The 27,453-nt window shown below is 34.4% G+C and overlaps 1 protein-coding gene across 2 annotated transcripts in view; it reads left to right on the plus strand.

Moving 5' to 3' along the window:
* Positions 1-9,890: 9,890 nt before the first annotated feature.
* Positions 9,891-27,453, plus strand: part of HnRNP-K (Heterogeneous nuclear ribonucleoprotein K) — a 137,215-nt gene continuing 119,652 nt past the window's right edge. For both annotated transcript variants that reach the window (XM_067267561.1, XM_067267562.1), the window contains exons 1-3: positions 9,891-9,989; positions 18,556-18,667; positions 25,830-25,939. In XM_067267561.1, the coding sequence (XP_067123662.1) occupies positions 18,652-18,667; positions 25,830-25,939 (126 nt within the window). In that variant the 5' untranslated portion in view covers positions 9,891-9,989; positions 18,556-18,651. The remainder of the gene's footprint in view (positions 9,990-18,555; positions 18,668-25,829; positions 25,940-27,453) is intronic.

Below are 27,453 nucleotides of genomic sequence, written 5' to 3' on the forward strand. Positions count from 1 at the left end.
CCAGACATTGGCAATTAATACTGTAGTATATCTAGAGACAAACATTTGTCACTAAACAAATGATGCATGCATAGCGCGCAGCTTCAACTTTATCTTCAGACATGTGTAATCCCAGAAGTCTAATTAATGACTCGGAAAATAGTGTTTTGGAAAAATGTACGTTTATCTCGTTTTAATTTTAATCCATAAGTTTTTAATCGATTCAATAGAGTTGTTTAACCGTTCAAAAATGTTATTTAGTATTTTTCCCTTGTAATCACGATGTCATCCAGGAAAATTACTACTCCTTCAAACCCTTGAATCAACTTTTCCGCTTCTCGTTGAAATAACCCATACACCGATGCAATCGCATAAGGCAAACAATTATATTGGAATAGAGGAAGAATAGAAAAGCTTTATCAAGATTTTCTATCTTCGATTTACCAAGATCGATAAAAACCAGAGTAAATATTGGGCTACATAGGGTAAAACAATTATATTTCTTACCGGTTCAACCGCTAAGACTGGGTTTCATTCATGTTACCTATAAAGTTTCTGATCATACAGGCTACCGTTGCTAACAGATTCACTGATCCTCGACAGTGGGTTAGAGAAGGATGAACTAACCGATCGGTAAACACTTCCGAACAGATCAGTAGAGACAGCACCCCATTCCTTTACTTTAAATTCAATATGGCGGTATGACGGCTTTCGAATGCATGCAATCGAGCGAAACTTATATTATCCGAATTAATTTCAGTGGTACTTACTTTAGTTAACAAAATAGTTCAGGTAATTGAACATGTACAAGAATGCTCTAGTTTACAACAAAGAAATAAAAATAATAATTATATTATTTTGAATTTTGACTCAGATAGAGAGCAAAACATCTAACTAATACGATGATTCAGATTCAGTTATTTGAATTATATTTACAATATATGTCACACTAAATAATTTTATAAATATTTGTAGTGCCGTACATCATTATATTATCTCCCCCGCAGAAAACAAACAGACCCAATAAAAGCTAAAAACAAAACTAGTAATAAAAAATGAAGCACAAGACCTACAAACATCACTTAATAATAAGAGCATAAAGCTGCACTTATTTTTATTGAACGGACATTTTATAAATAAATACAGTATTAAATTTAAGATAGAAGTTGACATGTCGATGAATATGCAAAATACATTTATACTTGTGATAGTGTTCCAGCAGAGTCCGAACCTCCTATTTTAATACGCTAATATATATATTAATTTCAAAAGGAAATATGACACAAAGAAACGCTAATGTAAACAATGTAAGTCTCGAGTGAGACTTGAACACACGTTACTATCTGAATCAACTTCAGATCTGAGGGTTCGAACTGTGAACTGTGAGGGTCTATTATCGACGATATAATGTCTTTGGACTCTCTTAAGATCATTGTCCGGAAAGCAGCAAATCTTTAAAATACTTTGCAAATAAACTGGTTTTATTTGTAAAGGTGCTTTGCATCAGTCTGTCCACCATCACTACAAAATTATTGATTTCGCAGTATAAACTAAATGAAGATAAAGTTTTCTCCTATACTTGTCCAAAAAATTCTACAAGTTCATTTTCATCTTCTGGTGAACTTGTCGAATCTTCATCGTCATATGATTCTAAATCGATATTCGAGAGCAATGACAGAATTAATGATATCACCTCTCTAGACTTTCCGCCATGTTGAACACAAGCTCAATAAATATTGAATGTGATAATTTTAAGGTCGTTTATTAATATTTATTATTTTGTAAGTTTTGTTTTATGTATTCATGAATGGAAATTAAGAAATGACGTGTAATCGTCTTTACGCGAGGCTCCGGAAATGTCCATGAATCATACTAAAATTTAAAAATATCTAAATTTGTTAATATTAAAGTATAAATTTTTATGTCCATAAAAGGAAATATTAAATTTAATAGAGGAAAAACTTTTCTCAGAAATTAAACAAAGAAAAATTAGACAATGTAAGTTCTGAGATCAATTGTCTCCGGTTGGGATCGAATTAAATGTCGATTTTGACTCATCCCGCGATCTGAGTTCAGATCTCGTTACACTTAGCCCAGGGGTAGTGGACATGGACAAGTCCTTCCAACAGAACTTTCTCTCTCAACAGGAGGAATTGAAGATTTACAGTCGTGTACCCAAATCAACAGGTAAAAAAGCACATCAAAACATACTTGTGTTCAGTTAAAATAATCATTATAATTAAATATATAAACAATTCACGTGTGAAGTAAAGTACTATGTATCAGCTTGGCATTAATATCAACCAATAAAACGACAGGATAAAAGAAATTGTTATACTTTATATTTTACAATAAAAATTTATAGTTAATGAAACTAAACAGTTGCTATCATATATAGGCATAATAGAGTTTATTCTATAGCTAGAAGAAATAGAAACAGTTCTTTTATATTTATACTAATGAAAATATAGTATAATGGTTTAAAGTAGTCAAAATGGCGGCAGCATCAGACGGAACCGTAAGGGGGGGGATTTCGAAGACTTGCATTATACTGAGAAAATAAAAACTGCTACTGTGGCAAAAGCCAGTTGAGAAAAGAATAAACATACTGAGGTACCGTCTGTTTTTTCTGTATTTTAAATAAGCAATTAAATATACGTAATAATAGATATACAGTAGTTGCGCTTTATCCTAAAAGGGGCAGTTGTCTGGAACCCCACCAACGGGCGGCTAAAACCAATCTTTTATAAGAAAATATTTTCCTTAAAACACCTTTGAAGAAAAATGTCTGAAGTTAACACTGTACATTGAGCCCCTAATTCAAATTTGTCTGGACCCCATGAAGTTATAACGTGACACTGGTATACAGTACATCCAATTTTGTTTTTAACATTAACGTTTTTTACAAAATTTTAATTAAACATGATCAACCCAAATTATTAAAAAAAAACTTGTATTATAGCATATTATTCACCTTTATGCTGTTGTTTTTAGTTTAAATTAGAAAAGAAATTTCTGGGGAATTTTCGTAATTTATATGTATAGGTTCAAATTTTTACACGTATTCTTTGAGAACATATCTAGCCCTAGTTTTTAAAAACAAAATTGGTTGCATTTGGTTTGCATTACAATAGATCCCCTATAACACGGGTTCATATAACACGGATTCGTATAACACGGCGAAAAAATTGCGATCGTATTCGTATAACACGCTAAAAGAGACTCGTATAACACGGTAAAACGTCAATCCTGTCGACTCGTGTCGCGACAGGATAGGTCGAATCTGGACCAATAGTGGATATTGTACAAATCGTTGAGTTTAAACTGGACCTACTAAAAAACATTTATTATTCAACGTCCATAAAAATTATATTTTTATTAATGATGACTCCAAAGTTAAGTTATTTTTCTGTGAAAAATTCGCCGATCAGGAAACACGCGCCCGCCGTTCAACGAGCCGCTCCGCGACGAAAACAAGCTTAAGCAATGGCGTTGTCGAACGGTGCACACTCGGTAAGTAATCCTACAATTTTTTGTTTATAGCATAGTTTATATGGATTATTCCCAAAAACTTATACGGGATTTGGAAATGTTGTGTCAAATTAGTCTAGAATCGGTTAATTTTATGGAAGAAAGCCTTTCAAACAGCCGTAGACCCTAACTGCACACGTGCAGGGCTATGATTGGCTCATGTATTTAAGTGACTCGTACAACACGGATTCATATAACACGGAACGTATCTACCGTGTTATAGGGATCTACTGTACTTTTTCGGCTGTTATGCATATGTATGCATAACTGCAGTTATCGCTTCAAATTTTAGTCTCCGACTTTTCTTTAAATATTTACGTTTTTAGACCTCCTGAACTGACGGCCGGATGGCCGAGCGGTCAAGGTGGCAGCCTACCGCTCTGGGGGACCCGGGATCGAATCCGAACGGGTCGAATAATCCCCAGGAATTTTTCGGGGGGTGGTCCGTTCGGATATGTCGGGCCCCGTCCCTCACCACCCGGTCGCCCCATTGTGGGCCTGGCCGAACCCATAATGGGCCTACTAAAAGATGCCCTCTTAGTGCCCAGAGGGCGGAAAGAGTTTAAAAAAAAAGACCTCCTGGACCAAAAAAGGCAAAAAAAAAAAAAAAAAAGCAATTCCGTGGATGTGTGTGTGTATGGGTTGGCGTTTATTTCATTTAATTAATATCCCAGGATGGGATGAAGATTAAGAAACGAAATTTGGTAGTTGTATATAAAGGCCATTGACACTACTGTATTTTGGTTGTGAAAGATGGAGGAAATGGAGAGATAAAAGGTGGTCACGTGCCATGGAACGTAATGAAGATTTTATTTCTTATTAGCATTTACAGTGCTTTATAAAACTCACCTCCATCCTCAAAATTAAGTCTTTTCCTATTTTATAATACTGTAATTAAAAACATATAAAGTTTTTATAATAGAATGTAATAACAGATGGCGCCACAAACAATTTTATTTATTTTGATTAATAATATAAAAGTTATTTATGAAATAAAATTTCATAAAAGCTGGAAAAGTCCTCAACTCGTTGATAGATTTTTTGAAATTCTTTTTGCCTGTGGATACTAAGTAGGCCTTTTTTTTTAGCATTCCCATTATGGCTTGGCCCAGCAGCGCCGCTAGTTGTTTGAGCGCCCGTGTGCAATACCGATTATGCCGCCCCTGTTTAACTACGATTACCTACGCTGAGCCTGCCAGCAATACCAATTTGCTGCCCCTGGACGTGCAGCTTGCGTGCGGTGCATACCTTGCACGCCTGCTTACGGCGGGCCTGGTTTGGCCAGGCACACAATGGAGCTACTGGTGGTGAGCGACATGGTCCCACATATCCGAATGGACCGCCTAAAAAAAATTTCGGGGGTTTTTGACTCAGCTGGATGCGATCTCGGCTCACCTATAACTAACCGCTCGCCATCTGGCCATCCATGGGTATAGTTGATGAATGTTGTTTATTATTGACTAATTTTTCGACACTAGGAATTAAAAAAGCGAACTTGAAAGCGCAAATGAATTTAGGAAACAAACGGATAACTAAGCAAATTAATTACGTAATTCGTTTCATGAAACGTATTATGCTATTGGCTTTCTTATTTCTTAGACTCAACATTGGATTTAAACCCCGGGACTTGCCGATTTCCTTGTTCAACATTAAAACAGTTTTCTTTATTTCGCCTATTTAACAATGCATTTCAGATTGGTAATTTCCTAATTCTTCTTCGGCTCACGGCTTCAGTGTATCCAACATAACGAATAAAAGGTTAGTTCGTCTTAATATATTAATATACTTGTTATCCACAATGATGTATATAGTGCACATCTTAATGGTCTAGTTTCTACATATCAGTCTCTTGCCCTTACTGGCATGCTTTCTTTGTCTATCTTTGATGGGCAAATGCAACGCTTCTTTCATTTCCCACAGTTATTAACTTCTTATTACCTCTTAGAAGGATTTTAACTTCAATGTTGTGGTTTATAACACGACAGTGGTCAAAATGGGCTTTTTTGATTGTAAATATTTTCACAAGTTGAAACCAAACTGTTCACAAACTATAAGTACTGTACGAGCAATTATTTATTGTGACATGGTCACGATGCCGGGCTGCAATTTTTAATCATATTTTTAAATCATTTAATTTAAAATATATGCTCTTTACCTCAAATTACTAGTGGCTTGCCCCTGTACATTATACTTTTTCTTTAACAATAGAGTCGTGTCGGTCATCTATCAACTGCTTTCGGGGAGGAGTTTTGAATTGAAAAAACGTGACTTCCGGTTTGCATTGGAAGTTCTTATAAAGTTAATTGGGTCTCCCCTTCCTATCTGGTCTCGAATTTCATCTAATTCCGTTCTCGGAGATTAAGACAGACGGACAGAGGTCAGTGGGAATTTACAGGTCTACAATTTTTTTCCAATTGCAGCCCCCGAGGTCACGGGTCAACGCAAACTAACAGATTGCAAAGCCGATGGGAGAAATCCAGCTTTGACTCTGATTCTCGTTGACATGACAAAATTTTGGAAATACAGTAAATGTAACATTCCTTCGGTTGCAAAATTGTCGCGTTGTAAGTAATGAAGGCAAAGAAGAAAAAGATCCATAGCGTCAGAAAATAAAATATGGCAAGCAAAAGTTTAAAAGGTGGACCAACACTTGCGGACTAAGTCGAGCGGAGGTGTCAAATTGATTAACCGATCAAATTAAAAATTAAGGGGACATCCTTTAAAAAGCCAGAAATTCGAGGAGTGGCTTCTCCCCGGTTCAGTCTGTTTTCCTCCTTGTCGGTTTCCCCGTTGTCTCGGACTTCATTTTCGTTCCGTCGTATTATAAAAATTTTTCGGTATTTTTAATATTAACTTTATCCAGTTTGATGTTACATCAATACGCGAAACCTGCAACTCCGACGGCGACCGAGGAATCTCTCCGGATTGAGAAATAATATTGGGCGAAATAAATCGATATCCTAAGAATTTGATTTATTTCATCCGATGGCCGAAAACGGACGAAAAAGATATTTGTCAAACGAATTTCGGGCAATTTTCGGAGATGGTCGAGCCTCAAGACGTAGAATTTAAAAAGATCGTCTTTTACCTCTCCACGGTGGCCATTCTGCACCATGTAAATGCAGAAGATAGTTTATTTATCAAATTCCAAACACAAAAAAATGATTGAAGCAAAATTTAAAAAGAAAAAAAATTATAAATTAATTTTAAAAAAATAAAATTGATTTTTTTTTAATTCGAATTTTTACGTAATTCGAACATTGTTGACGCGTCTTTTAACGTTTGTTCGAAATTCGTCACGCACCACGATTCGCAGTTCGATTGTGTTTCTTGTGGTCCGACGTGCTTTTGTTGTGCTCTTCGATTGCGTGCTGTTTTTTAGCGGTTTGAGAACTTTTGCAGAGAAGATTAAAGATTTTTCAGGTAAGTCTTAGTCCATATTGACCCTAGACGTAAGAATCTATAGTATACCCAATATTACTTGGAGAATCGGTCCCAGAAGACATCTCGGCACATCGTTCGATGGTCGGCCGTTTGCGCTTCGGATTCGAATCTTTTAGTTTTAAAAAGGCAGCTGCGATCAGCATTTTGCTTTTCTCGGAAGAATTTAAGCATTAATTTAAGCTTTTGTTTCACCGGACTGATTGCAAATTTTTTTTTCTTTTTTACAGAATGGAGACGTTGGTGCGGCTTTGGATGCGGTTCCGGCGGAGGCAGGCGGTGGCGCCGGAGGGAGGGGGTTCCTCAGACGACGCGGAACGAGTCTGTCGTTCCGTGCCGTTGGAGGAGCGGGGACTCGACGAGCGAGAAGCAGCGGGCGAAGACCTTCCCCAAGTGCGCGTGGCGTGGCATCCTCCCGGAGTCGGGATCATGCGACGCAACATCCTGGGTCCAGTGCACTTGGCCAAGGTCTTCGGGGGTCATCCGGCCACAGACCTTGCTGTGGCGGATGTAGAAAATGACAGCTCGTCCAAGTTGACATTTTCTGGTTGGTCGCGTTCTGCCCGTTCGTCCGCGACGGCGACGGCACCACCTTGCCGAAGTCGGAACGGGGAGGAATCGGAGGAGAGAGCCGCCGAAGTTGAGCGACCGTGCTGTCCGTGGTTTCGTTGCTGCGGACGGCTGCGGTTCCCTTGGCCTAGGCGGTGATCCTCTTCGATTTCCTCTTCTTCACCCGGATGCGACTTTCTTACCGGATTCGACACTTTTCACCCGGACTCGACACCTTTTCCCGGACGTGACTTCTCTTACTCGGTCGTGACCCACGGACTTGTCTCCCGAACGTGACACTCGGTCGACGACAACGGATTTGACTCCCGATTGTGACCACCCGGACGTGACACTTTTACTCACCGGACGCGACATTCAGCCGACCTTCTTCCCAAACAGCTGTTATGAGGATTGAGCTTCCGGTTAGGGTAGGTTAGATTAGACTAGGCTAGGCTAGGTCAGGTCCTTCGCTCCTCTCATAACACTGTTCGGGAAGAAAGACTGTCTGATAAAATTAATAATATTAACCTTAGGTAATAAATGAATGAATTTCTCGTTTTCTCACTGCCTTTGTGTTTTCCAAGAACATTTGGGAGGGAGAAGAATCTCCCTCCCAACTTTACCACCAAGAGGACCAAGTGGACAAATGAATATTTTCCGAAATCTCCGATGGTAAGAACTCTTTCGTTTAATTTTTTAACACATCTTATTCTCGTATCGTAATTTAATGTTTTTCTGTTTATAGACATGCCGAAGATGTTCTTCGATTACACACACACACACACACACGCACACACATGCACGGACATAACATCACTGTACACGAAGATATACACCGTTTAACCTTTACTCGAATTCTCGCACTCACGCACTTGTACGCCAAGCGTCTCGTTCTGTGTAATTCCACGCAATGAAACAACCCGAACACTCGCTTTCCACAAATCCAACCCCTGGGTCCTAGTCCCGGGAAGTGGAAACGCCAATTTTAAAGATTAAAACGCTTTAAATTGGCGGCCGAAGGGGCTCTGGTAATCACACATCTTGCATGGATTAAATAGAATTTTACACATTAGCATCAATAATCGTTTTGTGGTGAATTTTTCTGTTAAATTTAGTGTGGTAAGAAATTATCTGCGCACAAATCTCGCTCGTATTTTAGTATTGCTAACTCATTAAAGATCTTCGTGCTTATCCTATATTTCATCATACTTGCAACATGGCAGCTGGTGGTTTTTTGTTTTGTTTATCGAGAACTGTCTTAATCTTACGCATTTTTGGTTTCTTAAGATCTACAATGTGAGCTGCCGGACTGTATGGAACGGGACTTGACACATCAGGTACAGACCGCCCTGGGTTCTTCAACAGCCCGAATTCGATCGGTAGACTGAAGTCTTAATTGCTCAAACATCATAGGTCTACAGTAACATATAAATGGACTATCTATATTCATGTCGTCCTTATCCCGAACAGTTTGTAGATATCTATCCTTTCCGAATATTTAGCCGAGGCAGTTCGATCACACTGTGTGGTAGTCACATACCACAAGGCCATCTATTTCTATCTGTTATATAAAGAGATAGCCCGATGTAGTAAGCACAAAATTCTAAGGAGTGAGAAAATTGTAGGGTTTTAGAAGAATCCTACATTTTTTCCTCTCTTTAGAAATGAAAAAGACGCCACTGAGAGAAAATAGTGCCTCGGCCGAAACAACTGAAAAGGTTCGAAATCTAAAAAGCCTTCGGGAGAAGGACGGTAGCTCATTTCGTGAAGACAGACTCTATTTCTTCAGGCTGGAGAGCATATAAAAAGTTATAAGTAAAGGTTTCTTCTTGCAATAGTGAGATTACTAATATTTATTACGTCTTTCTTAATGACGGCCGGATGGTCGAGAGGTGAAGGTGGAAGCCTACCGCTCTGGGGGACCCAGAATAAGATCCAGACGGGTCGAAAAATCATCAGAAATTTTTCGGGAAGTGTCGGTCCCCGTTTTTCACCTCCCATTGCGGGCTTGGCTGAACCCAGAATGGGCTCGATAAAAGAGGCCCTCTTTGTGCCCACAGAACGGAAAGAGTAAAAAAAAGGACGTCTTTCTTAATTATTCACAATTAACACAAACGGGAATTAAAACAATTCTGTTTATTTTGCCTATTTAGCAATGATTAATTAACCACTTTAATCACTGAATGCCTGTACAAATTTCAGAATTCTTTTCCGGGGGTGTTTCGGGCATTGTTTTGAATTCAACACCTAACTTAGTAAAAAAAAAAAATGCAGAATAAAGAAAACACATCATTTTAAATATATTTTATTCTTAATAATTCATTCGATTATCGTATTAATAAGATAATTTACTTAAAAAAACGAAATAATTTTCGAATTTCTGGAAGCGAGATTATCTCAACCATTACGTCAACTGTATTTAGTGGGTCGGAGAGTATTTCGAATCGATAAGGAACGCTAGCGACTTTTTGATTGTCTTTTATTAAAAAGTAAGTGACTGAAAATTTAATTAAATATATTATTACGACTGGAAGAGTATCTTTGTGACATCAACAAATTCTATCGTATTTTAAACGTATAAAATATGAAAAGCGAAGTATTTTTGGACTCGATGACTAATAATTACAGACGAGTGTATGTTGAATAAGAGATGAAGCGATTGGATTCTAACAAAAGATTTTTAAATCATTTTCCCTTCCGGACCAGTTAAAAAACAAAAAAAAAAAATCGTGCCGATACATTCGTCTCCTAATTCTACATCATTTATTATTTGCAGTCTGAGAGAAAAAACACGAAGGAAGTGTTGCATTATAATGTGTTAGGCTTAGCGTGGCGTTACTGGTGTTTGGTTATCTTGTCGAGAAAGTTAATTGAAGAACGTAACGCATTTTAGTTTATATTCGTGACGTATTTAATAAAATTCTCGATGATTTTGTGTTGAGTGATGGTAAAATTAAGTTTTCGTTATTAATTAATTAATGGATAGGGAAAATTCTAGCGTGGACATGAATATTTTAGTAATAAAAAAAAAAAAAATGTATTTCTTCTTACGTGCTTGGTGTATTCGATGGTAACTTTTGTGCTGTTATTTTACACAAGATTTATTCGTAAAACGTTTGTTTATATATCGATTCGTTTTCTTTATCATTACGTAAAATAATCAATATATGAAATTTTTTAAAAATGTATTTTGCACCTAATACTGATACATTAAGTGTAATGGTAAGTGCCAGTAATAAAATTTCAAATTTGTTATTGAGAACGAGAGGATTAGGGCACGCGTTTAAGTTTCCTGTTGTTTTTGGAACTCTCTTTACCGATGCCGCGTCGAGCTCCTTACCTGGGTGTTTATGTAGGGAAATATCCCTACGTGGGCTTGTTTTAATTTGAACCTTTTTTTAAATTATATTTCGTTGTATTTTGGTGTGATTTAACATTCAGATTGATTTGAAGAAAAGTTATCGGTTACTGTGCGATAAACTAATGAAATCGCGAATGATTTTTTGCTTATAATACCATACTTTTATACGAATTTCATTTAAACGTCACTTTGAAAGTGGTGGTTGTTGTTTCTGTGATTTTAAATTGTGGTTATGAACTGCTTTCGATTTTTCTTTTGTCTAAAGTTATCGAGAATGTCTAAAAACCCCTTTATGTAGATGTGCATTTTTATGCTATTGTTTCGTTTTCAAATTTTTTGGAAACAGTCGAGGATGTGCCCCTCAGTTTTAGTTCTCTTTTGTTTTCTGTTTGTTATTGATCCGCTGCTTATTACGGAAAACGAGAATATCAGATTTACAGTTTTAATTGGTATTATTAGACAGTAGTAGTGTCTAATAATACCAATTAAAACTGTAAATCTGATATTCTTTTATCTTTTAAAACCATCTTGAATGCTGAGAAACTTTTAGTAATTCTCTCCTCTATATAAGGATTCCCAAAGCTGATTGTCAGTTTTAGTGAACATTAGTTCTGCTAAGCAGTTGACTCCAAAATGCATATCATTGGATATTGTAAGTCTCTCTGATGGTGGTATGTTAATTCTGACACCAGTTTGCCAGTCAGGTTGCTAACTCAGTGGGTCAGAAATCCAGGAGTGCTCTCGAATGCACCACCCTACCTGGCGGAAAATTCAAAAGTACGAAAATCGAAGATATTTAAACCCCATAACCCGGGGACAGTTAATTTATTTATTGTTTATGTAAAATAAATTGCAAAATATCTTTTGGAATCTATGAAAATGTTTTTTACATAAATAATAAATAAATTAACTGTTCCTTGGGTTATGGGGTATAAATAGCTTGGGTTATATATGGTTTTCGTACTTTTGAATTTCCTGTCAGGTAGGGTGCTGCATTCAAGAGCACTGTCTGGGAAGTGAAATAAAAAACAATGCAAATCTAATATTTTTTATTTAAAGTTATATTTTTTTACACTGCAAGCAGCTTGCAATGCCTTTTGATTGGAGACGATAAAATCATAAAATTCTTTATAGGTGTATTTGAAATTTGTGCACACTTGTATTTCAGATTTTACATGTCTTATTCAGTCGATTATGACTTTTTGACCAAAGTTTGTTTACTATGCTGAAAACACACTCAGCAACGGCGTTTGCGATAGGGATCAATAGAACAAATGCAACAAGTTTTTTATTTCTTTGCCAGATTCACTTGCACATTTTAAAAAAAAATTGACCCAATGCAAGTCTACTCTCTGTTTTGCTTGCCTCAACTTCACGAACTTCTTGCAGTAAAAAACAATCATCGTACAATTTATCTTCATTTATAGGCATGTTCTCTGAACATGTCTATAATTTTAGTTCATTCCAAATCAATTTCTTTGTCTATTGTCAAAATGTTAATTTTTTTTGTAAATATTTGTAGAGTTGTCAGATTCGTACCACTTATTCAAATAAGTCAAACATTGCTCCAAGTATTTTTCTGCATGTTCTTTTAAAGTATTTTGATCACTAACTGTCAACTTCTTCAGACATTGCATTACTGACTGTCTATAAAACTTATTCTTTCAGTTAGTAATTTTGTTTCACAATTGTCATAATTGTTTGTAGTTCAGTGCATTTAATGTAGTCACTTTCCAGTTTTTTTTAATAGAAATATCAAAAATTTGCATTATGTTGTGAATAAAATGGCAGAAGCATAATGGAAGACAGTCCTCATCTTTAAAGGCCCTTCAAATTATTGCTGTACATTCATCACCACTTTCTCAAAGCCGGCCAATTTAAAATAATTTTTTCTAAAGCTGGAACAAAAAGAGCTATCGTGTAGGCACGTGGTAGGCATCATACTTGACTAGTAGTTAGGATGATATGTAATTAATATTAATCTTGTTTTATGTAAAAGTAAGGAGAATAGGTTTGTACTCTAAATGAGTGAAATTGAAGAATTCCTTAAGCTTCACAGTTTACTTGGCAAACGTGGAAAATTCACTGTAAATTTTCAATACAAATGATTCCACATCAAACTGCAATGTTTTTTAATGTATATTTGTTACAATTATGTAAAATGTGGTACTTACAATTTTCCTTCAAAATATTTGGATTTTCAGTTTTAAGTTTTTCAAAAACCGAGTTATGAATTCCATAGTTAACTGAAGCATTATCTGCAGATAGTGAAAGTACTGATTCCCACAATAATCCATTTTCCTGTAAAACTTTACAGAGCTGTGTTTTGATTGCTTCACTAGTTTCAGCAGGGTCTTGATAAAAGTCAAGTAATCCTTGTTTGAAACCATCTTTAACTGAAAACCATTGCCCTGTAACTGGAAACGTTTTAAAATTTCCTTTGTTAGAAGAATCTGTGCCAACAGAAAAATATGTTGAATCATGCAATTTGAATAGCAGTATTTCTTGTGACAGTGGGGCTATGACATTTTCACAAATAGCTGTAGCTTTAGTTCAGTTGCATGCTATTTTCTTTGCAACTTCTGAATCAGGAAATAATGTTGGAAACAACTTATTTGTACAATCTTGGCTTGAGTAGCTGTGGTGATGTTTAATTCCATGATACACAGATGTTCTGCAGCAGTTAATTGATCTTCATTTCATGAATGTTTTTTCACAAAGAAACTAGAAATTGATGCCACAGAAGACTTGTTTTTGAAAAATGTTTTACATTTGAATGCACAACCAGAGCTCTTTTACCTTCATATTTACTGAAATGTCGGTTTTGCATAATTTTCATTCAGCAGTGAAATTGTCTCGTTTTCTAAGCCAAGTACTAAACAGAGGATTGTTCAACCAGTTTTTGTCAAAGCTTGTGCTATATTTGACTTTCCTCTTTTTCGGTGGTGTCATTTGCATTGAGCTTTCTGAATCTGACATTATGCTATTTATGCTGTATAAATACCAAAGCAACAACAACAATACATGTGTACCTACTTTTAGCATTTACAAATGCAAGTAATTATGTATTACTTAAATAAAAATAGTGCATGCTTTCTGCTTCTGTCTGAGTTTGGCCACTAATTACACAAATGATAATGCACAGTGGGAGAAAGCCAAGCGGGGTGGCTACAAGTTTCAACGGGTGTGGACAAGTGATTGGACATGTGTTGACTTGACTGACATAAAAACAGTAGCAGCTAGCAGCTATAGTGACTCAGGCTCTGGCTCAGTAGCAGCGTCGGTTGGTGCAGCGGCTATATCGACAGAGAGCAGCAGTGGCGCCGATGCGGTACAAAGCGTCTTTTAATATGCACAGGTCTTGTGCCACATCAGCACCACTGCTGCTTTCTCAATACAGCTGCTGCACCGACCAGAGCAGCTACTGAGCCCGAGTCGCTATCTGCTATGTCATTCTGTATGTTTTGAGGATTGAGGGACAGTAGCAGCTCTGATTTTTTTCAGTGCAGGCAGTGCAAAAAAATTTGGGCAATTTTAAAAATTAAGAGGCTTTTTCCCAGGAGAATCCCAGAATTCTGGAAGAGTTGGCAACCGTAGTTGCTAGGTGATGTCCAGGCACTACATGAGTTTTATACAGCCTTTTAGCTTTCCTATTGCTAAATGTAAGTGATTACACTTGGAAATTCCTGACACCAAGGTCACACCTACTAAACTAGTTTGAGCATTATCCAGATGGCGATAATGCGATTGTGTGTGAGACTAGGGGTAAGAGGATGGAGTAGGAAATGAGGAGAAGTTGGAAAGACGTTACTTGACACAATTTGCTACACTTAAACGTTTGACAGCATGAAAGTTTGTACAACATGTTATGCAATTAAGGAAGACAGTATTTGTGTTACACACGTATCATCATGGAGAGAGTTTACAAATTTTGGTATGTTAGGAGTTTGAACTAGAAATCCCACGTTGAGGGAAGGGGAGATAAGTTCCTGACATCAATTAACAGTTCTGGAAAGTGGTGGCACAAGAGCTGAAGGACAACAAGGAATCCAAAGGCATGAACGAAACTGCAGATAGGGTAGATGTACCAGTTTTGGCCAGTGTAGTACCAGTTCTGGCCAGAAAACAAATTTAATTTAAAAATATAATCACAAATAAAACAAACTTTTATCATTAACTGTGTGAACAGTTAACAATAAAAGTTTGTTTCATTGAACAGATTTGAATATGTGGTGATAATATTTTTAAGTTAAATTAGTTTTCTGGCCAGAACTGGTACACTGGCCAAAACTGGTACATCTACCTTAGTAATAGCACACGGGTGATGACTGACTGAAATTGGCCATTCCTTGTTATATTAAAAGGAGCAAATATCTTGGAGATTAGAAAAGTTGCCGAGAGGTATTACTTCCAATGCTGAGAAAGCATAAGTTCAAACACTCTCAGATCAGAAAGTTGATAAATATTAGCTTCTGATGAAATCTTCCTTGAGCTGTTCCCTCTTTTTTTTCTTGTTCAGTTCTCACAATATAGTAGAGTGTATTTGTATCTTTAATAAAATCAACAATGTTGACATTAATATGCTTCATAAACTGGTTTTTGGTGTTTTGCTAAAACACAATCTTGACTGGCAAAATTATTTAACTTCAAACGCTATACATCCACAAGAGCCGAATTATCGGGCTAGAGTTGGCTATAATAAATAAATAATTAATAAGACAATTTGGCACTAGAGCTTGGCGTTAGGCGCCATCTCTTACTAAACTTAATAATTATAATTAAATTAAATAAATAATTTTAATAATTTGGAACTGGAGGAAAAGAAATCGGCCCGAAGCGGGACTCGAACCTGCAACTTCTGCTATCCGTGCAGACACGTTACCAGTTACGCTACCCGGACCTTCGGTCCGATCGCCTCCTCCAGTATATATAAGCTAACACGACGACCATCAACGGTCATTACAATGCCGGCTGGGGACACATCAAGTGCCCACGTCCTCCCAAGGCACTCAACCGGCCATCGCAACCCCGGCAAGGCGTATAAATATAAATAAATAACGACTAACCCGTTACAAAGCTATACATCCACAAGGAGTGCCTTGGGAGGACGTGGGCACTTGATGTGTCCCCTGCCGGCATTGTAATGACCGTCGATGGTCGTCGTGTTAGCTTATATATACTGGAGGAGGCGATCGGACCGAAGGTCCGGGTAGCGTAACTGGTAACGTGTCTGCACGGATAGCAGAAGTTGCGGGTTCGAGTCCCGCTTCGGGCCGATTTCTTTTCCTCCAGTTCCAAATTATTAAAATTATTTATTTAATTTAATTATAATTATTAAGTTTAGTAAGAGATGGCACCTAACGCCAAGCTCTAGTGCCAAATTGTCTTATTAATTATTTATTTATTATAGCCAACTCTAGCCCGATAATTCGGCTCTTGTGGATGTATAGCTTTGTAACGGGTTAGTCGTTATTTATTTATAACTTCAAATGCTTCTTGGATGGCCAGAAATGCTCGATACTCAAATTTTTACCAGCAAAATTAATTATTTTAAGGAAATAATGACATGAAGTATATGAAGTAATTTATGTTAATTTTATATCTGTTAAGACAACCATTCTTGCTAAATTGCTGCAAACTGGACAATGCCATCACTTTTGATGTGACTTTAGAGGCAATTTTTATGGTCAGGTGACTGTTTTCCTTTGATGATTGTGCAATGTCACTACTAGTGATATTACTCATGATGTAGTTCTTCAGAACCAATTAACATTTCGTCTACTCCTTTATGAACAATTGCTTGGTAGTTTGTTTTGTAAAATGGTAACAACCTGTGATGATGATTTGCTGATGTTAGCTTCTTCTGCTGTCTGTTTGACAGAAATTTAATAAACAAACAAAAACAAAATCAGGGACCAATAGATTTATAAATTTCAATAAAATCAATGAATTAATTTATGTTCTTACTTTTATGAAAAATCTGTCAAACAGCTTTGTTTTGTAATCCCAGTGTAGTAAAGATATGGGTGTAATGTGACAAAGATCACATCACAAACATGCACCTTTGTGGCCTACAGCACATGCTCCTTTCTTACAAACTTTCAAATGCACATAGTCGCCAATCATTGCCCAAAAAATTCAGCTTCTTGGAACTGAGAGGCATTGAACACCTACTTTCCGTCGAAGGGTATGACAAAGATGTTGAGTCAATTTCTGGTAGTTGATGTTTGAACAAAAGGCATTTGATGTTGCCTTTGACTAGTTTTCTTTGATATTGCTTAGTTTGTGGTGGCCTTAAGAGTAACATTTGTTACTTTAAATTGGATTGATAGGATAAGTCAATGCAACAGATGGGCAATATTCTAGAGAGTTCTTCTCAGGAGTTTTTATGGGAAATTGGTTCCTCGTTATCTGTTACACGTGAAGAAACCCAAAACTCCACAAGACCAGCCTAGTCAGACAAAAACCCATGACTAATTACCATGTTTAGTAGTGTTTATTTTAATAAATTCCTAAAAACACCGGGTTGTAAACAAATCTTCAACACAAACCTAATAACCAGTGCAAGTCTAATTAATTTTCTACAGCGAACATTTTCGGACTCAACTCTGGACCCATTCTCAAGCCTAAATTCTCTTCCACTCGGTGTTTGACAAATCGAATACTTCCAATCGTGTGCCATTCGAAAATTCAAAATTGTTCCATTAACTTCTGTAGAACCTTTACCCGAAAAAACGCTTTCCAAGTTCACTTTATAAATCTTAAAAAACTTAAACAGCTCAAACCCTTCAATAAAAAGACCAGGAGCATCTTTCCTTTCCTTTACTCCGTCTACGCTTTTTGCAGTAGGGCCTGCCATGCTAAAGATAACTTCACCTCGTCCTTTGCAGTTATCAGCTGGGATGATTGGAAGGCCTTATAAATTTCCATCTGCTCTAACCATCGAATTTGATCAGCATGCTTAGTGGTAGCTAGTATGCTAAGTCATCTTCAACTAATTGATGACCACTTTTGAATTGGGTAAACCATTCGTAACACTGCATACGATCTAGAGCATCGCCTCCATAAGCTTGATTCAAAACTTGAAATGTTTCTGTAAAAGTTTTCTCACAAACTTCACATTGCATTGTTGCTGATGTAAAAATACCTTGTGTCTATTAATGCACCTAGTTGTGAAGATAAAAAAGCATACTTTTCCTGTTAACAAGAGACTATGGTCATCTATCTAACTCTGTTCTGGAGAAAAAAAATTGAATTGAGATAATGCACCTTCCAGTCCAAACTGGAAGTTTATATGTAGTTAATTGGGCCCTCCAGCTCCTAAGCTTTCTCTTTCTGGTCTTGACTTTCATGTATCTAACTCCATTCTTGAGATTAAAGGAGAACAGACAGCCACACCAGTGGGAGTTTATAGATCTGCAATTTTAAAATTACAGCTCAATAAATTTATTTTAAACAGTCATGTCTTTGTAGAAAAAAAAATGTTTGTGTGAAAGCATGTTAGCGAAAATGTATAACAAATTTTTAGTTATCGCACATCTCTTAATAATATAAGTTACAAGTTTTTTAAAATAAATTTGAATGTTTGAAGTATAGAATTTTATACAGGCATTCATAATTTTCTGCAAATCTTTCTAATTTAGTTTTAAGATATACAAATGTTTGTTTTATTTATACAGTTATTTTTATTTCAGGTATTAACAAACAAATATAAACAGTTGTTTATCCAGTTTAAATTCTAAATAAAAGAAGATTAATGTCATTAGGGTGGCATTAGATTTCTAGCAATAATGACAGATTCTGAAGGTAAACGAATTTATTGTATATTTTCAATAAAAAATAAAATGCATTATACTTTTATTTCTTTTACAATAAGCATCATAATGGTAGTATAATTGTATTTTATGTTGAAGTTTTACATTATTTATTACATATATGATTTAAAACTATATAAATATTTTAATATAATATAATAATATAGTAAACGTATTTTATTAAAAATTTCTAATTGACAGTTTTTATTTTTGAAAATGTTAACTGATTTAAATTATTATAATTTAAGACATAAATTTTGATTGTTTTTTTTCATTGTTCTTTAAAGTATTTTCATTTGATTTTATTACAAAATATTTTTTACTTCTATTTGCTAAATAAAAGCTGACTATAAATTATTATTAAAAAGTGGTTGCAAATGTAACAATGTAAGGCATAATACTATCTGTGTTAAACATTTCAATACGAGGAAAATGACTGAAATGCTTAAATCCAACAGTGTCCCAAACAAAATTACTGGCGTTTTAAACTTTAAGAAAATATCTTTTAAAATTGACAGCATAACTTGTTCATGTAAAGCTGGACAATCGGGAAACTGCCAATTCTTAACAGTCTAATCTACTCTTTCAGAATTCAGAGCAGCTCGTAAATATAACCGACCGATTTCCGAATAATCATCTGTTTTTCATGTGGGAATAGACGAAAACTTATATTAAGCTCCCGTTGAAATTGCAATTTGGAACGCAACAGAAAGCTTTGCTTTTTCTATTGCTATTCATCTTTACTGCTGATAATACACAAGAATGAATCAAATGACCCAGATAGAATAGTTTTGTTTTTAAACACCAGAGGGCTAGCATCCAGTGAAAAATGCGAATAAACAGTTTAAAAGCAGTAATTTTAGTGTGGAGGATGACCCACGCTTAAGTAGGCCAGCAGAAGCAGTAACATCAGAAAATATAGCTGTTGTAGAGAAATTTCTCAGACAGAAAAAGACAGGCGAATCACTTATCAGCAGATTCTAGGAGTATTTAATATTAGTGCATCATCTGTTTGTAACATTCTGCACAAGCACTTAGAATTAAGAAAGGTTTGTTTGCTTTGGGACCTCATTCACTGATGGAGAAGCAGAAGCACAATAGGGTAGAATGGTGCAAAAAAATGATTAATAGTTTGAGTTTGGGACATCCAAGGATGTTAGTAGCCAGAAATTATATTGCATTACAATACTAACAAACTGTCACTGATGTTAGCAGCATTATAACAGGTGATGAGACCTAGCTCTATCATTATTATTACATTCTGACAAAATCTCAGAGCAAAGTTTGGCTCTTTGAAGATGAAGTCTTTCCATCTCCAGTAGAGGTCTGAAAATCACACAAAGGACTGAATGATTGCTGCATTCTTTGGAAAACACAATGTTGTGAAGTGTCATACTAGAAAAACAGCATACAGTCACTAGTTCCTGATGCACTCAAACATGTTTGCCAAAAGTCAGTCAACAACTGAGGAACATCTGATCAAGATCTGGGCTCAACACATGGTCATGTACAACAATAACATTCCAGCTCACAGGTCAAAGGATACAGTCACTTATTTGGTTAAGTCTGGACTAGCTATTTTTGATCACCCTCCATACAGTCCAGAACTTGCTCCCTATTTCAAGAAGTCAAAAAGACAAAAAAAAAGTGATTTTCCAGTAAAGATGAACTTCTGGCAGTGTGGAATCAAGACTGTGCTGAACTCCCAGAAGAAAAGTGGAAGGTGTAGTTTGATGACTGGTTTCAATGCATGGTAATATGCATTGAGTGTAGTGGAGAGTATTTTGAAAGACACTAAAAAGTAAACCTGGACGACAACAACAACTTTCCAAGTGACCTATGTAGTTTATTATAAGGAATCATTTTATTGAATTTGTGATTTGTAAATAACTGATTATCAGGATATTGGATTAATTTTAATGCAGAATTATTAAAATGTTATTAATAAAAATAAATTGAAAATTTACTACTTTATATTAAAAATCACTGCATCTTTAATATATTTAATAAAATATTGATTAATTAAGAATTGGGAAACTGAATTTACTGAATTAAAAAAAAATGCCTAATTCATTAAATTTCCAGTAAACTTTTTAAATTTAAAAAAGATGTTTTAGTCCTTATAAATAAATATTTTTAAGTACATAACTTGTATTAAAAATTTAATTTTATAGAAATATTACCTGGAGCCATTTGAATATTCTTATAATTGATTGAATAGGGAGGTGCTATCTAGTGGTCGTGGCTGTTGGTGCAAATTTTTTGATCTCTTTCAATTTGACTCATTACTGTTATTGACAAGACTATGTCTTGTTTATAAAATCGCACTGCCGGCTGGATAACCAGTTTAGAGGTATGAAGCGTACATGTTGGAAGTTGCAATTTGGCACAGAGTATTAAGTGCCCAAATCATGCATGCATAAAAAAACCAGACTTGTAGGTACTTGGGACCGAGAACCGAGTCAAAATAAAATACAAAATGGTGACAATCTCTATAAACAGGCAGTAGTGTGAGATTGTGCATGTGTTGCTTGTTGGGAAGTTGAAAATGCAAACATTGACAGAAATTTCAAAATTGGATAGGTTAATTTCATCAGAAATGCCTCGTGGATAATCTGGTGGTCATGGCCGAGGCTGGTGAAGTTCGAACAATCGTGCTCAAAACCAGCGATACCAAAGAAGATTGGAGAATGAGACCCACCTTGAGTGTCAAAGTGATCCTGCTTAGTAGTGAATCTCCGAGACAGTCTTGTCCCTAATATGGCTTTGCCATTTTACTTGTTTTTTTGGAAAATGACTGAATTTTCCTCTCAGAAAGGAAAACTTTTTCTCCTCTATCTCAGGATGGATCATCACGAAATGTAAAGAAACAAATTGGAAGTGACAGGTGAGTCAATGGAAGAATTGATTCTGTCTTATATAAGTGTCGAAAAAGAGATTAATGTTCAGAAAGGAATTAAATTTTTGTTAAAACTACAAGTTTCTTCAAATAACAAATTACAAGTACTGTACTTTAAGAACAGTTAGATACTATGCAGGCATGGATTTGAAAATATAGATACTGCTTTGGTTGATCTTGAATCCAGACTCTGTCTTTGAAACTGATAAAGAGAGAGGTTATGCTAAAACTGATAAGTCAAATACTGAATTAAATGTAGTATGTTATAATTTTTATGAAAAGTTTATGAAACTGGAAGACAGAAAGAAGAAATAACTTTGTAATTTTAGGTTTAGAGGACGGTGATAAAATGGACGATTGTCTATGCAAAGTTCTAAAACCATTTAATGATAACTTGCAGGTTATGGATGTGAACATCATGAATGTCCTTATCAAATTGGAAAATTTAAGCCTAACGCAAAAAGATCGGTTATTTGTGAATTGCTTAACTTTGAAGATAAATCAAAAATTTATAAAAATATTAATAAATTGAAAGACTCAAATATATTTATTAATGATGACTATTCACCAAATACTAGAACTATTAGAAATAGATTAAGACTTTATGGTAAAGAAATGCGCTCAAAAGGAGCTATTAATATAAAATTGGGATATAATAAATTAATTGTAAACAACAAGATATTCACCTGTAATTATAAAGGTGAAATTTTTAAAATGGATAATGAACAACCATTTTTAGGAATATAAGTTTTAATGATAAACAAGATGATGAAATTAAGGAGAATCATAATCAACGTAATGTTTTATACTTGGACAATGGCAACAATTCGAAACTTTTTTTTACAATATAGCAGGTCTAAATAATAAATATTTTTTCCCTAACTTTTGGAATTTATTATATAAAATGGATATATTCCATTTAGTGGAAACATGGCATACTTCACCAGTAATTGAATCAATGTTTTCTGATAAATATAAAATTTACCATCAAGTAGCACACCGTTGCAAAGGACCTGGAAGACCCAGTGGTGGTTGGTAGTTTGATTGTTGGTCTTAGATTAGATACAGTTTCTCAAGCTGAAACTGTCTTCCAATCACGATTTGTTTTGATTTTACAACTAGACACTGAAAAGTTTGCTAATATCCAACTAATAATGTCATATATTTCGCCTGACAGTTATTTTGATGACGATTTTAAGAACACTTTATTGCTTATAGGAAATTACCTGCTACCTGAAACTAACTTGATCTTATGTGCTGATTTTAATGCTCAAATGGGACACTCTGATTATTTGTCATGTTTTACTGGGGTCTGGCAAAGTGCTCTAAGAGCCTCAAAGGCTCAAATTGTTAATGATAGAGGAAAAATCTTATATCATTTTTGTGAGGACAACAATCTTGTTTGTTTAAATGGTTTATTACCAGGAGATGAAGAAGGTAATTTTATTTATCATGTAATAAAAGGAGAAAGTGCCATTGATTTTGTGATACACAAGAAATATATTTTTGTGTTGTCAATGATTTAAGTGTTTTAACTGAGATAGGCTCAGATCATTCACCAGTTTTACTAACAACTAACATTAGCATCATCTGGTCTTTTTAATAGACAACTTTTAGGTAAATGTGCACTATGGAGGGATGAACTTAAATCTTCATTTTCTGTTAGATTAGATAATGTCTTATTAGATGAGTATGGAGGAGCTCTCATACCTGAAAGTTTGGTAGAATGTATAACTAAAGCAGCAATGTTGTTGGATTAAATTATAATGTTAACTCTGCACCATGTAAAACTCAAATAACAAATAAATGGTATGATAATGAGTGCTACATCACAAGAAAAACTTTGTGAAAGTTATTTAAGAAGGCTAAAAAGTCAAATGCAAATGAATACTATATTTTATATAAAAACTATTTAAAAGACTACAGATGTTTATGTCTAAAGAAAAAACAATCATATTTTTTGAACTTAAATAGAAGACTGGTGACATGTAACAACTCTAAAACATTTTGGCAAACAATTAACTGCTACAGATGTAAAAGATTATTGAATTATAGTTCAAGAATCCCTTTGGAAAGATGGTTAAATTTTTACACTGCTAAATTCTCCAAAGATCATTTTGTATATATTAATGAAGAACAATTGTCAATGGATATGCATAGAATGCTTACAGTAAGGGAAGAATGTTTCTCAGAGTTTACATTGGAAGAGATAAAAAGAGTAATTAATTGCTTTAAATTTGGCACCTTACCTGAATCTTATCTTATTTGAACAGAATACCTAAAATGTTTTTCAGAGAAATTTTTACTTACCACATTGAAACTCTACAGTATTAAAAGAAATTGTGGCTTTCCAGAAGCTTGGATTGAATCTCTAATTATACCAATTTATAAAAAAGATGATGTTGATGACCCGAAAAATTATCGTCCTATTTCCTTGGTTCCTGTAATTGGGAAATTATTTACATCCTTATTAAATAAAAGACTAGAAGAGTGGTTACTTAAATATGAGATTTTGTGTCAGGAACAAGCAGGTTTTCGACCTGATCGATCTTGTCAAGATCAAATATTTATATTAAATGCATTCACACAGTTAAAATTTCAAAAAAAGAGAGGAAAACACTATGCTGTTTTTGTGGATTTTTGATCTGCTTTTGATACTGTCAATCATAAAGTTTTGTAGAAAGAATGGGTATAAGTTTCTTGGTTGTGATTGATATATATAGCCACTGCAAAAGTAAAAATATTATCTGAAACAACCGATTTATTTGATGTCGACATAGGCATTTTGCAGGGTGAGATTTTGAGCCCACTGCTTTTTGATTTGCATGTCAATGGTTTGATAGTCCAACTTACTAAATCTGATTTACCTGGGATTTCTCTCTCTGATCAAGTTGAAATACATGCACTAATGTTACAAAAGAAAATTGTAATTCTAGAGGAATTTTGTTGTGACTATGGGTTAACAGTAAATGTTTCAAAAACAAAAATAACAGTATTTAAGAAAAGAGGTCGAATGTCATCCAGAGAAAGATGGTTTCTGAACAACCAACCTGTACAAGTTGCTTCGAATTATGTATACTTGGGAGTTTTGTTTTTGTCTTCCAGAAGATTCTTACAGGTTAAAAATCTTAGTATATGTAAAGCTAAAATGGCACTGGGTTCTATGTAGCCTATTTTCACAAGAGCGAAAATTAACTCTGCTCCTACTTATATAAAATTATTTCATTTAATGATTTCATCTGTATTACTATGCCACTCCTATATGGGCAATCACTTACTATGATAAACTTGAAATTGTCCTTGCTTTATATTTTAGAAAAATTTGCATGTTATACAATAAAATTTCACGTATATGCTGCAAGTGGAGTTTGGAGTCTCTAGAATGTCAGTAATTACAATAAAAGTAATAATTTTATTTTAGATACATCTCTTAAAATTAGATGACAAAAGCTATGTTAAACTAGCATATGATAAACTTCACAGATTGTGTTCAATGACAAAGGATTGCACGTAGAATTGGGTGTCGGCATTGCAAAATCTGTTGGATAGACTTAGTTTATTTTTTATGGCTGTCTCAGGATCCTCACTTGATCAAATGTTATCAACTGCTAATTATAAAACTGTGCTGTGAACAAAGTATACAAGGAGACTGGTCTCTGTTAGAAAAGAATAAACACTTCCAATTATATTGTAGCATTAAAACGACATTTGTGTGTGAAGATTATTTGCTTATGGATATAAATAATTATGTTAAATGATTAATTCTTCATTTGAGATGCGGTCAAAATTATATCCTAATGTATAATAGCAGATTAACAATAGATCCTGAAAAAATATGTAGTAACTGTATTATGCGAGTACACAAAACTTGGGAACATGTATTTCTCCATTGTGTTAAATTTAAAGTTAGTATAGATAAGTATTTACTAAGGTTTAAGTCTTGGAAAGATATTAATATAATGTACTTTTCAAAATTTGATTATTATTCTATATTTTACTTTGTGTTATTTTGTATTAAATTATTAACTTGTTAAATATTATCGTTATTTTTGTTTCTGTTACTCCCTTGTAACAAGCTAATAGTTCATACAATAAATGATTGATTGATTGACAATTGATTGAATATATTTGTTTTTGAATTTTTTCTGAAAATTAAAGATAATGATTTAATGGGATTTAATGAATACATTTTTTTAATTAAAATACTTATAAAATTATTTAAATTAAATTTTAATTTGAAATATTTAAAATTTAGGTTCAGCAAAACGTATGGCAACTGAAGAAAATGAAGGGAGTGAAATTTCCCATAAACGTGCACGTAGCAGAGGACGTGCTGTGGATGTTAGATTTTTGTTACAAAGCAAGGTAATTATTTCAAATATTTAATAATTTATACTAATTTAGTAATATGATAAGTTTTATTTTTAATTGATAATTACTATTTTCAGAAAGAAAAATTTTGTGCTTTACTAAATTAGAATTTTTTTTTTGTCACGTTTTCTAAGGAGTTTTTATTCATTCTATTTTACATTTCTTTTTTAAAAGAACATATTTTTATTGATGATGTATACCATATGAAACAAATGCCATAAAAATTACTTTTTATGAACTAAAACATTTCTTCATCTAATATTTTTTGGCATCTCTGTCCATTTTCATTTATAATACTTAAATAAAAAAGCACTGCACTGTTACAGCTTGTAACAGAAATAAACATTTCTATACTGCATAAAGAGTGCATATGCTATGCAATGAGTTGGTTAGCTGTTAATATATATTAAACAGCTAACCATTATATATTTTTATTATATATATATATATACACAATAAAAATAATGAACATGGTAATATATGTATTTTACCATGTTTATTATAATGGCATTTTATGCGTGTGTGTGTGTGTGTGTGTGTATATACACACACACACAAAAATGCATAAAATGTCATTGTAATGAACGTGGTAAAATAAAATTGTTATATAAATAAATAATTTTATATAATGTTTAAATCTTCCATCAATTTACTATAAATCTTAATGTAAAAATGTTTTGGTTTAACAAATGTCACTAACAAATTTCAATTTAGCATAATAAAAGTTTAAGAATAAAAGAAAGTGGTGATTATAACAAAATTCCATTGTAAGTTAATCATTTTTCATTCTTGCTGGATACTGTGTTGACTGGTAAGAATAATTTTAGCCATATAATTTAGGCTGTATCAGTGTGCTATTATTATTGTACAATTATTCAAAATTGTAAGCTTGACATCATCTAATACTGTAAAAGGTGAAGTTAAGCTTATTATTTCAGATGCAATCAACACAATGTAAAGCATGCACTATTTTCTGATAAAGATGTGCCTGGTAGTGTATTGGAGTGCTATGACAGTTCAGAAATTTACAGAGAAGACACATTATACAATTGAAAATTATTTTGCCATACAATATTTCTCTCAACTTGCTTCTAGTTACATAACTGGTTGGCTTCAGGCTGTTGCATACTTATCAGATATTTTTCTACAAATAATCTGAATTTGGCACTTCAGAATAGTTTTGTGAGATCGGAATTTTATCGGATTTTTTAAAATTAATTCTAATGAAACAAACAACGGAGTTTGTGGGAATTTTTATAACCCTTCTTTCCAAAGGAAAACATTCTTACGCTGTAATGATGTAAAGTTTATAGTTAACATCCGAATTCGTCATTTGTTTTGGTCCTGGGAACACCTATAACCTTTTTCGCCTACAACAATCAATCACCTGACCGATTTTCCCATCACAAAGCATGTGACCCCATCTCACCTCCCCTGCACTCACCCGACAAGAAGAGTCCTGACTTTCATGACTGCAAATCGTAAACTAGCCATCTTGACAAGTGAAC

This window comes from Centruroides vittatus, unplaced genomic scaffold, assembly GCF_030686945.1.
Source record: "Centruroides vittatus isolate TY-2023 unplaced genomic scaffold, ASM3068694v2 contig_3060, whole genome shotgun sequence".
Lineage (NCBI taxonomy): Eukaryota > Metazoa > Arthropoda > Arachnida > Scorpiones > Buthidae > Centruroides > Centruroides vittatus.